General features: G+C 42.8%; 1 protein-coding gene across 1 annotated transcript; it reads left to right on the top strand.

Moving 5' to 3' along the window:
- Positions 1-12,152: 12,152 nt before the first annotated feature.
- Positions 12,153-12,767, top strand: LOC136551092 (ethylene-responsive transcription factor ERF094-like). Its single transcript, XM_066542677.1, has one exon. It carries the CDS (start codon positions 12,153-12,155, stop codon positions 12,765-12,767), a length of 615 nt encoding a protein of 204 aa, XP_066398774.1.
- Positions 12,768-14,639: the final 1,872 nt, after the last annotated feature.

The raw sequence follows: 14,639 nt of genomic DNA, 5'->3' as shown, positions 1-14,639 counted from the left end.
ACATAAAGATGATTATATTTATGGATTATAATTAATTAATAGTTTCATTTAATTTTGTCGGACGTGTGCCACATGTGTACGTATATATAGTACCAAAATCACTGTGATATCATATATATTGGCATTCGATTCATGATCCAATTTGTATGACAAAAAAATGACTACTAATATGACAACTTGCATGTGCCATGGAGGCCGTGTAGCAGATCTATGTTAGACGACGACTAAGACGAAGCCAAATGCTCAGCTCTGAAGGCCTGATGAACACAAAAGGCTTCCAAAATGCATGCGCACGGAACCGTACTTTTTTTTCTCGAATACACAAGAGCATTGCGTATCATTGTATTAAGAAGATAGAAGCTTAAATACAAGAGAGGCCGTCCCAGCCCGATGGTTACCTCAAAGGGACTAACCATACTCTTCCATACTAGCTAGCTTAGCGTACATGTTTGTTGTTGGATCGTATACACCCATTTCCTGTTCGGCTCCCCAGATAACTAACCTTCCGTCGTCCAAAACATGCAGCGGACATGGAGGCCTATATGAATGATCCTTGCAACGGGGCTCGCAATGAATCGAATATCTTTTGTTCCAGAGCCCTTTGTGGATGTCCATATCTTCTAGAAACCATAGATCCATTGAGCAATCTCTGTTTTGTGATGTGCCGTGACCAAGCAGCCATCCAACACTAATAACTGGAGGCTCTCCCTCTTCCGACTGAACTTGACTTTACTGTCCGAATTACTGCTCAACGGTCCGCGAAGTGTGTTTGGCCTCCACTCCTCTGTCGCCAGATCAAAAGCGAATGAATATGGCATCCGGCTCGATACCGTCGGAGTACTTCCTGTCATGGTAGGAGTAGAAGGATGGTCGCCTCAAGAAGTAGGCAACTCCGTCTACGACCACCCTATCCCTCAAACACGAGTAGCGTCCCACCGGTGGACATGGCCGTGCTTGCCAACTTATGTTCCCACCGCCACCGGCGGTGGCAGCTGCGGCGCCGACCATGTTATGACGTTGCACGTCTGCGTGATGTGCTCTTGGCCGAATAATCCGCAGTCGCGGCCCGTGCAGTAACCGTTGGTCCGGAGCGCCTTGTACTCTCCGGACTCCGGTGGAGGGTACGTGGCCGAGTACGGTTGAGGACGACCATCTAAGCGACGCATGGTCTGGGACCATCCCGAGCACTGACTGGAACGAGCCGTCCTGGAAGTCGTAGGCGCCGTTAGGCAAGGTGGCGACCACTTCGCCGGCGAGAGCTGGATCGAGCACATAGCTGAGACATCCTTCTATTGGTGAGACGCAGAGCAGGCCGAGCTGTGCTGTGCTCAGATCAGACACGTGTTGAGGCACATGTAACCGCCTGACGATATTGTTACAGCAGCTCAAGTCGAAAAGGTGGACCTCGATCGGAGCTGTTCCAGATGCCGGCGACTAGCGGCGGGTGGCGGGAAGCGTGGGCCTTGGCGAACCGCGAGTCGGAGGTGAGCGACCGCCGTGAACGGCAGACGAGGCGGAGGCGGCAGAGCTCCTTGGCCGGGAGGCGGAGCAGGACCTCGTACAACACGTCCGTCGGCAGAAGGCCGTCGTTCTCATTGGCGAGGGCGACGCAGACAGGAGCAGATAGCTCGGCTGGCTTCTTCCGACGACCTATGGTTGACGCCATCTCTGAAAGCAGATCGGGTGTAGTCGGGGGGGGCTGTGCACGCGCGCGAACGATTCGTTTAAATAGACAGTAGTCTGGCTGCTTGGGCAGTCGGACTCGATTCCGACTAGTGATCGGAGCGGACTTCTGTTGGGCTTCCGGACTTATCTGAATTCTGATCCGGTTATTGGGCCGGGCGGCCAGCGCACATAGTGTAGCACATCCTTGCTGACAAGGATATATCAGAATTTCAAATGGAATTTTCTCGGTAAAATCAAACTACCAAGCATTGATTTGGATAGATGTTCCCAATATTAAGAGCAACTCTAAAAGTATTTTTTATATATTCTTTCAAATAGGAATAAAGATTTTGTTAGAAAAATACACCCCAACAGTTTCTCTAATTATATCTCCAATTATAGTCATCATCTCTATTCTAGATTTTTCGATAACTAAAGATGAAGAGTGGGCCTAGCTCTCTACTCTCTAGAGTGTGCAAAAAAATATAGAGAAGTTGTTAGAGGGTGGAGAGATATAGATAGAGAAATTCAAATAGCTTTCCAAATAATGATTTAGAAAGTGAGTTTAAGAAAGACTCTTGAAGATGCTCTAACGAGAGTACTTTAATTTTAAAAGACCCATGCCATCCTACGTGCTCTCTCTCTTCTCCGTGCTCCCCTCCCAACCACCGCTGTCATTCCCTCGATACCACTTCCTCACAGCTGACCGCGCTCCCCGATGTCTGCGCCCACCTAGCTAGGTCGTCTCTTTCCCGCCGCCTACTCCACCGCTCATGTGTTGCGCCTCCGCCCACGCTGTCATGGAGCCCTCGATTCCCATTTGGCCGCCAAGGTGTTCCGTGGCATGGTCCATGAGGGACAACGGACATGACACCACCATCGAGGCGTTCCATAGTATGGTACGCGAGGGCGCGCTCCCAAATGCACGCACCAACACCATCATCATCGCCCACCTCGCCTCTACGGGTTCGTGGACCAGGCACTCAAGGTGTTTTGCATCTTGCCCTCGAGGCATTCATGGACCACCTGATAGTTTAGCAACGTGCTCACTGAAGTGCTTGCGTTGGGATGCACAGGCGGTATCAGTGCCACAAGTGAGATTGTGGCCGCATTTCTACTAGCAGTGCAGCACAGAAGAGTGCATTGATGTGGTGCTCTATGAAGACCGGAGTGGTAGCCAAAGACAGAGGGGAGGACAATGGTGGTCGGCGCTAGAGGTTGAAAATAGGGGCAAAAAATACACTTCTCTCATCTTCTCTCTCCAAATCTAAGAAAAGAATAAAATAATCAGTATACAATGTTTTCGAGCGAATAGCTACGATTTTAATTTATAATGGTACTTACCAAATTTCAATGTTAACGGTGTGCAATGACCGATATCGCATTTCTCTGAGACAATGTCTAATAGCAAAGTTTACCTAACTATAATAATGTGCACACATAAAGAAGAAAAATTCAAAAATATGAGTCTAACTGAGCTGGCGGGAACAGCTGATGGGCTGATAGCCTGATACACACTGCACTAGTTGTATAAGGTTGACATCGATGAAGGAAGGTTGACACAGACCACAAATGAAAAAGGGTTGATACAGACCATAAAGACAGATACTGCACTAGTCTGTTTTTTTTTTTTCCTTAAAAAAAAAGATAAAATTCACTAGTCGTCGATGTTGAGTATTAGCGTGCGGGTCAATTCAGTGAACATGCGATACGCCCTAATCCTCTATGCGCTATGCTAATTGTATATGGGGACACTCTGATCGGATCTTCTCCAAACATTGGTATCCAAATATATGGAGAACTTATATAAGCATCCTCGATCTGTACATTTCTACTAGCAAGATCGATCAAGATATGTATAGAGTTACTTTACTAGTACCACAAAACCTAGCAGCCAGCCATATGGAGCCATATAAACACGAGATCTCTTCACATGCTACCGGTTATGGCAACTACAATATATCTGCGTAGATATTCATATGATTGCTAGGAGACAGACCCTGAATGCTGCAAAATCTGTTTATTCCAGATATGCTTTGCACATTATTGAATATTTGTTCCCTTCATATGCCTAAATTATAAGAGATTTTAGAGGGGTCAACTCAACTACTAGACTCAAAATACAGTAAACACGTATCTTGTATTTTAAAATGGAGGAAGTAGCATTAGTATCAACCTATTATGACTGATTCAACCTATTTAAGGATATTTCCTCATCTATGTCAACTATGAGCTTCTGTGCCTGCTGAAGTAAGAAAAGAAACAAACCAAGAAACTATTTATTTGATTGATGTTACTTTATTTCTAGGAGACGTTGCTCGTGAATGTTTGTTTGGCAGTGGCGATCGATACTATGAAGTACACACTAATATAGGAAAAGACCATTTTTAGAGGTGGACGACAACCTCTCTGAAATGGTCTAGGTTAATGGCCATTTACAGAGACAGTTGGTTGGGCCGCCTCTCTAAATTGATTAATAGAGGTGGGTGTCTTAATAAACCCACAGCTTCTAACTTCACAAATTTACTTTGTACTACCACACTACACACTACCAACTTTGAATATATTTGAGCTTCTAAATTATTTCAGGATGTCGATGTGAATTTTTAAGAGTGTTTTTTTTAAGTCAACTATGCATAAAATAATTTTCAGGAGTGATTGATTTAGTCAACCTCCTCTATTTTTTCAATAATATAAAAAATAAGAAAAACAATTTATTGTGCATAAAGGCTACACTGCAAAGCCACTATATCTACTTGGTGCATCTATCCAGATTTTAACATAGGACCTATTTGGATCGGGATTTGAACCTAAAACCTTTGCCTCATGCACACCTTTTCCTACCACCACACCACACGCATATGATGCTATCCTTTTATATTAACATATATAAATTTTATATTGAATATTTTCGCATTTAAATGATCCTAATTTGAAAAACTTTTAACTATAAAGTTTTAGATATCGTTGATCACTACAACTTTTATAAGGGTGTGTCTACATCTAAGATCATTTGAAAAGTTCAAATTTTTTATTTTCAAAATTTAAGAACATAATATGTATATCTGAGAAGATAAATGATCTCAAATGAAAACATCTTCTACTATAGATGTTTGGATCTCGTTGTTCTCTACAATTTTCATATAAACTTTGTCTTCATCTCAAATGAAAACTTTGTCATTCTCTACAATTCATTTGAAAAAAAAGTAGTGCATTTATTTGTTCAGCAACTATTTTTAAGGATGTTCAATGACCGCCCCAAAAAATCTGTCCCAATAAATCATACTATCAGGGGCAGTTCATAACAGAAATGCCTGTGAGAATATCTATATCATCCCTAAGGACGGTTTACCTAACAGAAGCGTCCCTAAAAATGTAGGTATTTCTAGAGATGGTTTGTAAGTTATAGTGCTCTCAGGGCTTTTTAGAAAAAGTTTGCTAAGTGAAACTGCTCCTAAAAATGGAGGCGCCTGTAAAAATTATTCGTGTAGCAGTGAAAATAGGGGCAAAAAAGACACTTCTCTCATCTTCTCTCTCCAAATCTAAGAAATAAATAAAATAATCAGCATACAGCGTTTTCGGGCAAATAGCTACGATTTTAATTTATAATGGTACTTACCAAATTTCAATGTTGACGGTGTGCAATGACCGATATCGCATTTCTCTTAGACGATGTCTAATAGCAAAGTTTACCTAACTATATTAATGTGCACACATAAAGAAGAAAAATTCAAAATATGAGTCTAACTGAGAGCTGGCGGAACAGCTGATGGGCTGATAGCCTGATACACACTGCACTAGTTTTTTTTTTTTCGCCTCTCGTCTAGGTACAAGTGTAGTATCTGTTCATGAACAGACACACACCAACACCAACACCACACCACACACACTCACACACACACGTACACAAACAGATCCTACAACTACACCTAGATTCTAAGTTCGCGTCCTTGAGGAGATCACCGAAACCGTCCAAGGTTCCATAGGCGACGGGCGCGCCGCAATCCCTTTGTAGTTCCACGCGAGAGAGGCACTGTTGAAAATGGGGAAAAACCCCGGTGGGAAATTGTGGGTCGAGCAGAGGTCGAACCCACGACCGGCCGCTGCACTACCGGCAGCGTTGCCACACGAGCTACGGCTCGTTCCCCCACACTGCACTAGTTGTATAAGGTTGACATCGATGAAGGAAGGTTGACACAGACCACAAATGAAAAAGGGTTGATACAGACCATAAAGACAGATGCAATGCACTAGTCTGTTTTTTTTTCCTTAAAAAAAAGATAAAATTCACTAGTCGTCGATGTTGAGTATTAGCGTGCGGGTCAATTCAGTGAACATGCGATACACCCTAATCCTCTATGCGCTATGCTAATTGTATATGGGGACACTCTGATCGGATCTTCTCCAAACATTGGTATCCAAATATATGGAGAACTTATATAAGCATCCTCGATCTGTACATTTCTACTAGCAAGATCGATCAAGATATGTATAGAGTTACTTTACTAGTAGCACAAAACCTAGCAGCCAGCCATATGGAGCCATATAAACACGAGATCTCTTCACATGCTACCAGTTATGGCAACTACAATTTATCTGCGTAGATATTCATATGATTGCTAGGAGACAGACCCTGGATGCTGCAAAATCTGTTTATTCCAGATATGCTTGCACATTATTGAATATTTGTTCCCTTCATATGCCTAAATTATAAGAGAGGGTAGATCGACGCGGCGTCGAAGCCCGGATCGATTCTCCTACTTTTCGTTGGATTTGACCCGCAAGATCGCCGCCGGTGATCGTCGGAGTCAAAGTGCTTTTCCGCCCCTCAGAGCTCTCTCCCCCGTCGCACCCCCCAGTTGGCCCTTTCACTGAAACAAAAGGTTAGGACTGTTGATGCTCAATCTCAAACTCCACCATCTCTGTGCGTTTATCCATACAGACAAGATTAGCTGTGCCAAAAATAGGAAATAGTTAAATAAATTGCCATACAGCATGGATCATATCATCCTGCCTTAATCAATAATAGTTGTTGTGCAGCACGGCAGCAGCAGTAGACTCTCGTAGCAGTTGAACCGAAAACCGATCGAAAGTACCAAGAAGATCGAATGAAGTAGCCTGCAGCCACCATGCAACCAAGAAGATCGAATGAAGCTATAGCTAGCCTGCAGCCACCACGACAGTCGACAGGTTTAGAGAGACATCAATATCTATACGCCGACTTGACCAACGCCAGATTCAAATGACTCTTTGGATTATTATATATTATAACTAAACAACACTCACTACCATTAGTACTGGTTAAAAACGAGTCATAGGGGCAGTAAGGCGCTCTATCTCTGGTGGTGAAGGTCACGATTGACGTCTCGCTATCGATGGGCATATGGTTTTTCACCAAAATAATAATGTCATTAAATAATTGAGTGAAACCAAGAAAATACAAACCCTCGTGTGCTAAGCCGAAGACTTGAAGCCAAGTGAGAAGGTTCCATAGCAACAAATCCAATCAACTGAGCAAAGCCCAACTTGCCCAACTAATAGTCGCAAAAAAAACAGTCGCCCAACTAATAGCTCAAAGTGATCTACTAAGCTAATACTCCATCTGTCCCAAGAAGAATGTAATTGTCATCCAGTTTTTACTTCGACCACCTCTGTATGAATAAATACTAACAATTTTTATATCAAACAAAGGATCATTAGATTGATTATGAAAAATATTTTCATAGTAAATATATTTAAAGACATAAATGTTGATATTTTTTACTACAAAAATATATAGGCCAAACTTGAGAAAGTTTGACAAGTCTCAGGCCTAGATTTTCATTATTTTGGAAACGGGGGGTGTAAAAATTAATTGGGTGGATCCCCCAGCCCCAACTAAATATAGCTAACTATTAGCAGGAGGACCCAAACAAAGCCTAACTAATGGCCCAGCCCAGGTAATAGCTATTAGCCAGGTTTTCCTAACTAGCAACTAAAAATTAGTAGTCTAGATCAAACACTTCCTCAATATAACTTACTAGCTAGGAGAGGTTTGCTGGCTCTAGATCAAGGGTGAATTACATACTACACCTGTAAGCAAATATATGATATCTCACAGAGCGTGGAATAATCAAACCTTTGTATATAGACCCATTGGCATGATAAAACAGTTTGCACTATTAGTCACAAGGACATAAATATAATAAATGTTGTTGTGAGAAATACCTTTTTTTACTATATATTTTTTCACATTTTTGGGCAAATATACTAGTACAACATTGAAATATGAAAGATAGTGATTGGGAAATCGCATGCCAGAGATATTTGTACCTGTATCCAAAACCTCAGTTATTTGAGAATCATTGATGTGATGAGCATCCATCTCAATGGTCCAGCATAGTTGTCAGCTGTTGAAATAAAACAGTTATTAACCGATCCAGATCCAAAAGGTAATCAGTCATCACCTAACTAAAGAAACAAGCTCTATGAGTTTATAATGGAATATACTACGAGCAGTCGGCATGATCACCTGAGGGAATCTTTTGCAAGCTAGCTAGGTTGTTCACATGCAAGCACACGCGAGATGCAGATTAAAATTAAATTTACGGCAGATTACGTACAGTTGAAATATAGAGAGGCCGTTGAAAGCAGCTTCATATGTGCATTCCTGGAACCAATTAGGAAGCCAGCAGCACTGCAATCTAGGCACACGTATATCTAACCGCTTCGGCGGCGATCGATCATCTGGAGAGAGAATCATACCGATATATGCACATGCACTACCAGTCCAATGAGATTTGATCGAGTGAGTTTGAAGAAGAAGAAATGCATCTCCATGCCGCCAATAGATGGAGCTGCATGCGTAACAACTGCCTAGCTAGCAGCATATATAACAAATGGGCAGATACAATGAACTCGTCCTTGAGCACAGATAGTATACTCCTATATAAGTACAATGTAGTAAGTGAAAAGGCACCAGAAAGGGTAATATATGTACTATATATAAAGACACCTCCAATGAATATATAACAGCAGGTACACTGTACTAGTTCATGTTCGTGCCGCCTGTGTGGTACATCAGTTCAATGAACAAGCGAATAAGCTATATATATGATAAGCTGGCAGTAGGATTTTGTTGTTATTTTACAGAGGAAACCCTGATGTGGAATCTCCTCTAATTTGGCATACAAATATAAATATATTGTTTGTGTTATTGTTAGTATAAATTAATCCTCGGAAAAAAAGTTGGCGGAGTACTCTCTGTCTTGAAATATCAAGCGCATTCAGAACTTGTCCAAATATACTAATCGCATTATTTTCATACGATTAAGAGAGGGTTACATACATCAATCATTTATTTTACTTTTTCATATATAATATATCCTACTATCAAACGACTATATAGTGCTAAAGAAAACCTACATCCATGACATGATGAGGATAACATGTGGGCCTGAGGCCTTAAGCCTGGACATTATTCCATCTTAATAGTGTTGCCTCAAGTAACTTTCCCCTTATTACTTCTGTATGACTGCATTCACCATTGCATGGTTATATTTATATATATGCATATATTATATTATGATGTTTTCTAGTAGATGTTTTGTGTCTGAACATTTGTCTAGGGAAGGTAGTACTCTACTTATAACATATGCATAACTTGTTAAGAGACATTGTCGACGATATACATAATCTGCATCATTTTTAGTATCGCCAACGGGTACTACCAATTTAAGCATCATCTCGATCTGTACACATACTACTACTATAAATGTAGCAACAATATTATATGTATATATGTATATCGACTTGCGTATATTTATTTATTAATAGCTCTATAGCAGCCGTCCGCAGCTTCGTATGTACTCGATCCTTCACGTGCTACCGGTTGCTTCCCAGAACCATACGTATATGGCAACTAAATGTGCGTGCAAAATCTATCTGTTACAGATATGCGAGCTGGACTGCATCAGGAGCAGCAGCCTACCACTACTACTATCTGGCTACATTTCCAGAAAACTTCTAAAAGGTTCTCCTCTCTGCTGACTGCTGAGGCAACTGCATATATCTGAGAAAAAGTTTCAGAATATCAGATTATGTCGGCTCCTGCGTGCAGAGTTTAAAGGTTTGAGTTCAAAGTGTGGGTGATATACCGAGGTGATATGTTTTTTATTATTAGGCCCTGTTTGTTTCAGATGGAGATATATAGAAATTAATATCTATATATCTTTTAACAAATCCACCAAACCCCTCGCATTGATTCCACAACCCAACAATCCAAAACTCTATACTAGCCTTTTATCCAGCAGGTTGCCTTAAAGGAAACCCACAAACAACAACCCAATAATGTAACATAACACACCTGGAATCTAGGTGGACCATGTTTGTTTCAGCTTTATTTGGACCCTCATTTTCGGCACACCCCATCGTCATATAAAAGCAAAGTTTTATACCCCCTCCGTTTCAAACTATAAGACGTTTTAGCTTTTCTAGATTCATAATTTTTACTATGCATCTAGATATATATTATGTCTAGATACATAGTAAAAACTATGAATCTAGAAATGTCAAAATGTCTTATAATTTGGGATAGAGGAAGTAGAATACTACTAAAACAAACATGGCCTTAGTCTGTGATAGTTTACAATTCCCTTTATTGAGGATAAGATATAGGTTGTACCAAACATAAGTATATGCAGTATTAAAAGTTTAAGTTGTATGATTGCAGTGGAAAGAAAATGTTAAATTTGGATGGGAGCAAATTAAGTTATCCATTGTTGAATTATACTATATGAGTTCAAAGTTCATCAACCTGGTTGTGTTGTGGAGATCTGTGGGGTTGCTAATTCTTTTGCTCTGGTTTCAAGGGGCGCCAATGGAATTGAAGTCCTTGCCTATTACAAATTCTTTGGCATGACGGTTGTGGGAGGTGTTGGGGGTTTGTTGAGTACATAAAGCAGGTCACTTGTTTGGAGATGCACCATGGAGCAGCAATAGATGCATGAGTAATAATATTCTTAGCTAGAGGACATTAGTGATGCACAATCTTAATTTCTCTAGACGTGACTTGAGTATACTAGCTATTTAATAAATACAGCACAAATTTTATTGTACTATATTTAATCATCTGGAACCAGCAAATCTTTTGATTGAATTTACTCACCGGTCCTCCTGGGACGACACAAGTTTATTGCAGTTAGGCCAGCTACTATATGATAGAAACATATTAAGTTTGGTACAGCTAGGTGAGTTTCACAGAAGGCACGGCGTGGCAAGACGATGATATATGAGTGTGGATGGTTGTAACTGCAAACTATATTTTGCGTCTTCGATTTGGACTGTAAATTTAGACTGGTAAAACTAGAAAATGTTCAAACAATATAATTAAGTGATAGACGGATTCGGTAAGTCTTATCAAATGTTACTCCCGCTTGATACGAACTGAGGAGAAAGTGTTGACTATTCCGCTGTGTTGATGAGATGATGAATAATCTGATACCATGAACTGCATGCATCTGTTGACATATGCAGGATGCAGCCTACCCTAGCAACATCATGCTGCCTGCAGTGCAGGGCCCCTTGTTCCTATGTACACTAGCCATGCATGCAATGGAACCATCCATGACAATTCTGCGGTGCTTCTTCGCTCGCTCCGTACGCAGCCATCCAATATCTCTCTCCACACATGTGTTAATTAGTACTAACGAGCAATAATCCTCTTCTGCAAATATCTCATGTACTACACTTAGGAAGAAATATTAGAGCAACAAGTGGAGAGTATTATAGCTGCGGTTGTCCCCCTGCCAAGATAGCATCTTGTCGATGGCCTCGACTACCGAACAAAGTCAAAACTAAACTATTCCATCAAATTGGGTCTGTCATTAGTTACTTGTCCTATCGATCTAGCTACTTTTTAAAGCATGTCATTAGTACGAGAAATGTATATATAAGCACCTAGACAGCGAGCTTAATTGTAAACAAGCCTAGCTACTCTCAGGCAGCTCGTTCGTTAACTTGGACCATACCATACTACTCTAGCCAGCTAGATATAGCTCTACTACGCATCGATTGTCACAAATTTGAACAAATCGTGGTGTGATCAGGCCCATCCATCCATGGAACCCCAATTCAGCAGCAGCTACTACTATGGCCATGATGCCGGCACCGCCGTCTCTGCCACCTACGCGCATTGTGATAGCCACCACTACGGCCTACAAGGCTACGACGACAGCCCCTACTGCTACTCCGGCACTATGGCGTCTTCCGGCTTCTTCCAGCCCTCCTCGGCAGCGTACTACGACGATGCTGCTATCGCTTACAGTGGTGACCACTACCCTTCTTCCTCGTCGACGGTGTGGGGGGCGTCGTCGTCGGGCGCCGCCACACCCTCCCACCACCACAACCAACAGCAGCAGATGCTGCATTTTGGCCGCGGCGTTGATGAATACTACAGCTACCAGCAGGATGGCATGGGCGCGGTGGACATGGACCAGTTCAGCGCTCTCATGGGAGCCACCTGCATCTCCACCACCACCAGCTCCTCCAGTACTTCGACGACGAACACACCAGTCGCGTATTCCTCGCCGCCGACGATGACGACGGTGCAACCCAGCGCCGTCCACGGGGCGAGCCCCTGCGACTACCTGCAGGAGGAGGCGGCGTCCGGCGGCGACGCGCCGCTTATCGGGGTGCGGAAGCGGCCGTGGGGCAAGTTTGCCGCCGAGATCAGGGACTCCACGCGCAATGGCGAGCGCGTGTGGATCGGCACCTTCGACACCCCCGAGGCCGCCGCGCTCGCCTACGACCAGGCCGCCTACTCCATGCGCGGCCCCGCCGCGGTGCTCAACTTCCCCGTCGAGCACGTGCAGGAGTCGCTGCAAGCGCTGGGGCTCAGCGGCGCCGCGGGGGAGTCGCCGGTGCTGGCGCTGAAGCGGCGCCACTGCATCCGTAAGCGCTTGCCCAAGAACAAGAAGGCGGCTGGCAAGGAACAGACGAAGGTGGTGACGAGCAGCCATGGACATGGGCATGTCATGCAAAAGCAGGCAGATTCTTGCGTGCTGGAGCTGGAGGACCTTGGGGCGGATTACTTGGAGCAGCTGCTCGCCCTGTCAGATCAATGAGGAAAATTCACCGAGCAAATCATCTGTGTCATCCATCATTGACACATGCATGAATTATCGTGTGCTCAAGTAGATGTTCTGTTCTGCGGTTATGCACTTATGCGCGATTACAAGGACAAGGACAAACACGCGGGCGCGCACGCGCACACGTGTCATGCACTCATGCTTTGTATAGTGGTACACACATTTATCACTACTCATGAGCATGCCCTTTTGCTAGAATTTTGTTGCTAGGTTCAATTCAACCCTATCGTGCTAATAAATTGATTTGTTCTGTTTCAATCTCTAACTTGGGCCAAAATAAAGACTTCCAAAGCTAGGCTTAGATAATCTTGTAGCGCACACGCCTAGCTAGCAGCAAATTGAGACGTGGTAATCTTGTAGGTGATTTGTGCTATATTCCATGAAGATGAACCGATCAATCGAATGTTTGTCCACCCATGCATTGCCATGTCTCCCGCAATTTATGCAATTTGGCTTAGATGTTTTCATTAGTGTTGCTGTTTCAGCTATGGTTGCCATAACGGATACATTTTTCTTTTTTCTCTGCTGCGTTTGATATACATGCATGTTTATGCAATTCTCTGCTGCAATTTTGTAAACTGTTAGAGAATTGCGCATGACTACTAATCATTTCCAAGTGATGTGCATGTTTAGGGAAGCAGTACACGGCCCTTCAATAATCTATGACAAATCAATTCTTACCTCTCTATCACCTAATAATGTTATGTGTTTAGTATAAAATCACAATAGGCAATACAAATGTGGAGTTTTACTTGAATCTAATGTTATTTTGAACTACATATGGGTGAGGCCGGGAGTGAGAGAAAAATTAGTACTACTATTAATATATTTTGTACATCCGTGAGAAATTGTTATCAAGTTCTATTGTTTTGTAGTCGTCTTAACCATCCTAATTTTGCTTGTTCTAGTCATGCATCGTTCACCGTGTTCTTCCTAGAAACCTGACCAATAGGCCACAACGATGTCATTGCCCGTCTCTTCTTAAGCTTTAATTAATAATACTACTACAAAATCGACTTTTGGAGACTCCTACTTTCGTTAATAGAGGTGGCACATTTGTATGGTCATCACTGAAAATACAGATCCGTTTTGGAGAATGACATTTTATTTATAGAGGCGGTCCATATCTAACCCCTATATGTGAAAATCTAGGCCGACCCATATGTAACCCTAACTCTAGCACCTACCACACAAGTCTCGCACACTCCCCTCCCTACCATCCTAATTTTGCTTGTTCTAGTCATGCATCGTTCACCATGTTCTTCCTAGAAACCTGACCAATAGGCCACAACGATGTCATTGCCCGTCTCTTCTTAAGCTTTAATTAATAATACTACTACAAAATCGACTTTTGGAGACTCCTACTTTCGTTAATAGAGGTGGCACATTTGTATGGTCATCACTGAAAATACAGATCCGTTTTGGACAATGACATTTTATTTATAGAGGCGGTCCATATCTAACCCCTATATGTGAAAATCTAGGCCGACCCATATGTAACCCTAACTCTAGCACCTACCACACAAGTCTCGCACACTCCCCTCCCTACCACGCATCCATCTCTCTCTCTCTCTCTCTCTCTCTCTCTCTCTCTCTCTCTCTCTCTCTCTCTATAGATCTCTTTCTCAAGCAACCGCACTCCCTTCCTTGCTACACTCCAGATCACCAAGCCCCATCTTCTGGCTTGTTAACTGGCGCCTCCCTCTCCCTAGTTCCAAAGCTAGGGCCTGTCTCCCTAGCTCGAGGTTGGCACCACCTCTCCCAATTACTCCTATAAGGAGCTAGCGACGAATCCCTATCGGACAGACTCCCAACTCCATAGCGGCACGCGCTAAGGAGGTGTCGGCG

Source organism: Miscanthus floridulus, chromosome 4 (genome assembly GCF_019320115.1).
Source record: "Miscanthus floridulus cultivar M001 chromosome 4, ASM1932011v1, whole genome shotgun sequence".
In the NCBI taxonomy this organism is placed as follows: Eukaryota; Viridiplantae; Streptophyta; class Magnoliopsida; order Poales; family Poaceae; genus Miscanthus; species Miscanthus floridulus.
The sequence above is the reverse complement of the archived record's forward strand: the minus strand, read 5'-3'. Positions and strand labels throughout refer to the sequence as shown.

Bases quoted from the DNA above. Each gene is read 5' to 3' on its own strand.
- LOC136551092 (XM_066542677.1), top strand. From the start codon at position 12,153: ATGGGAGCCACCTGCATCTCCACCACCACCAGCTCCTCCAGTACTTCG.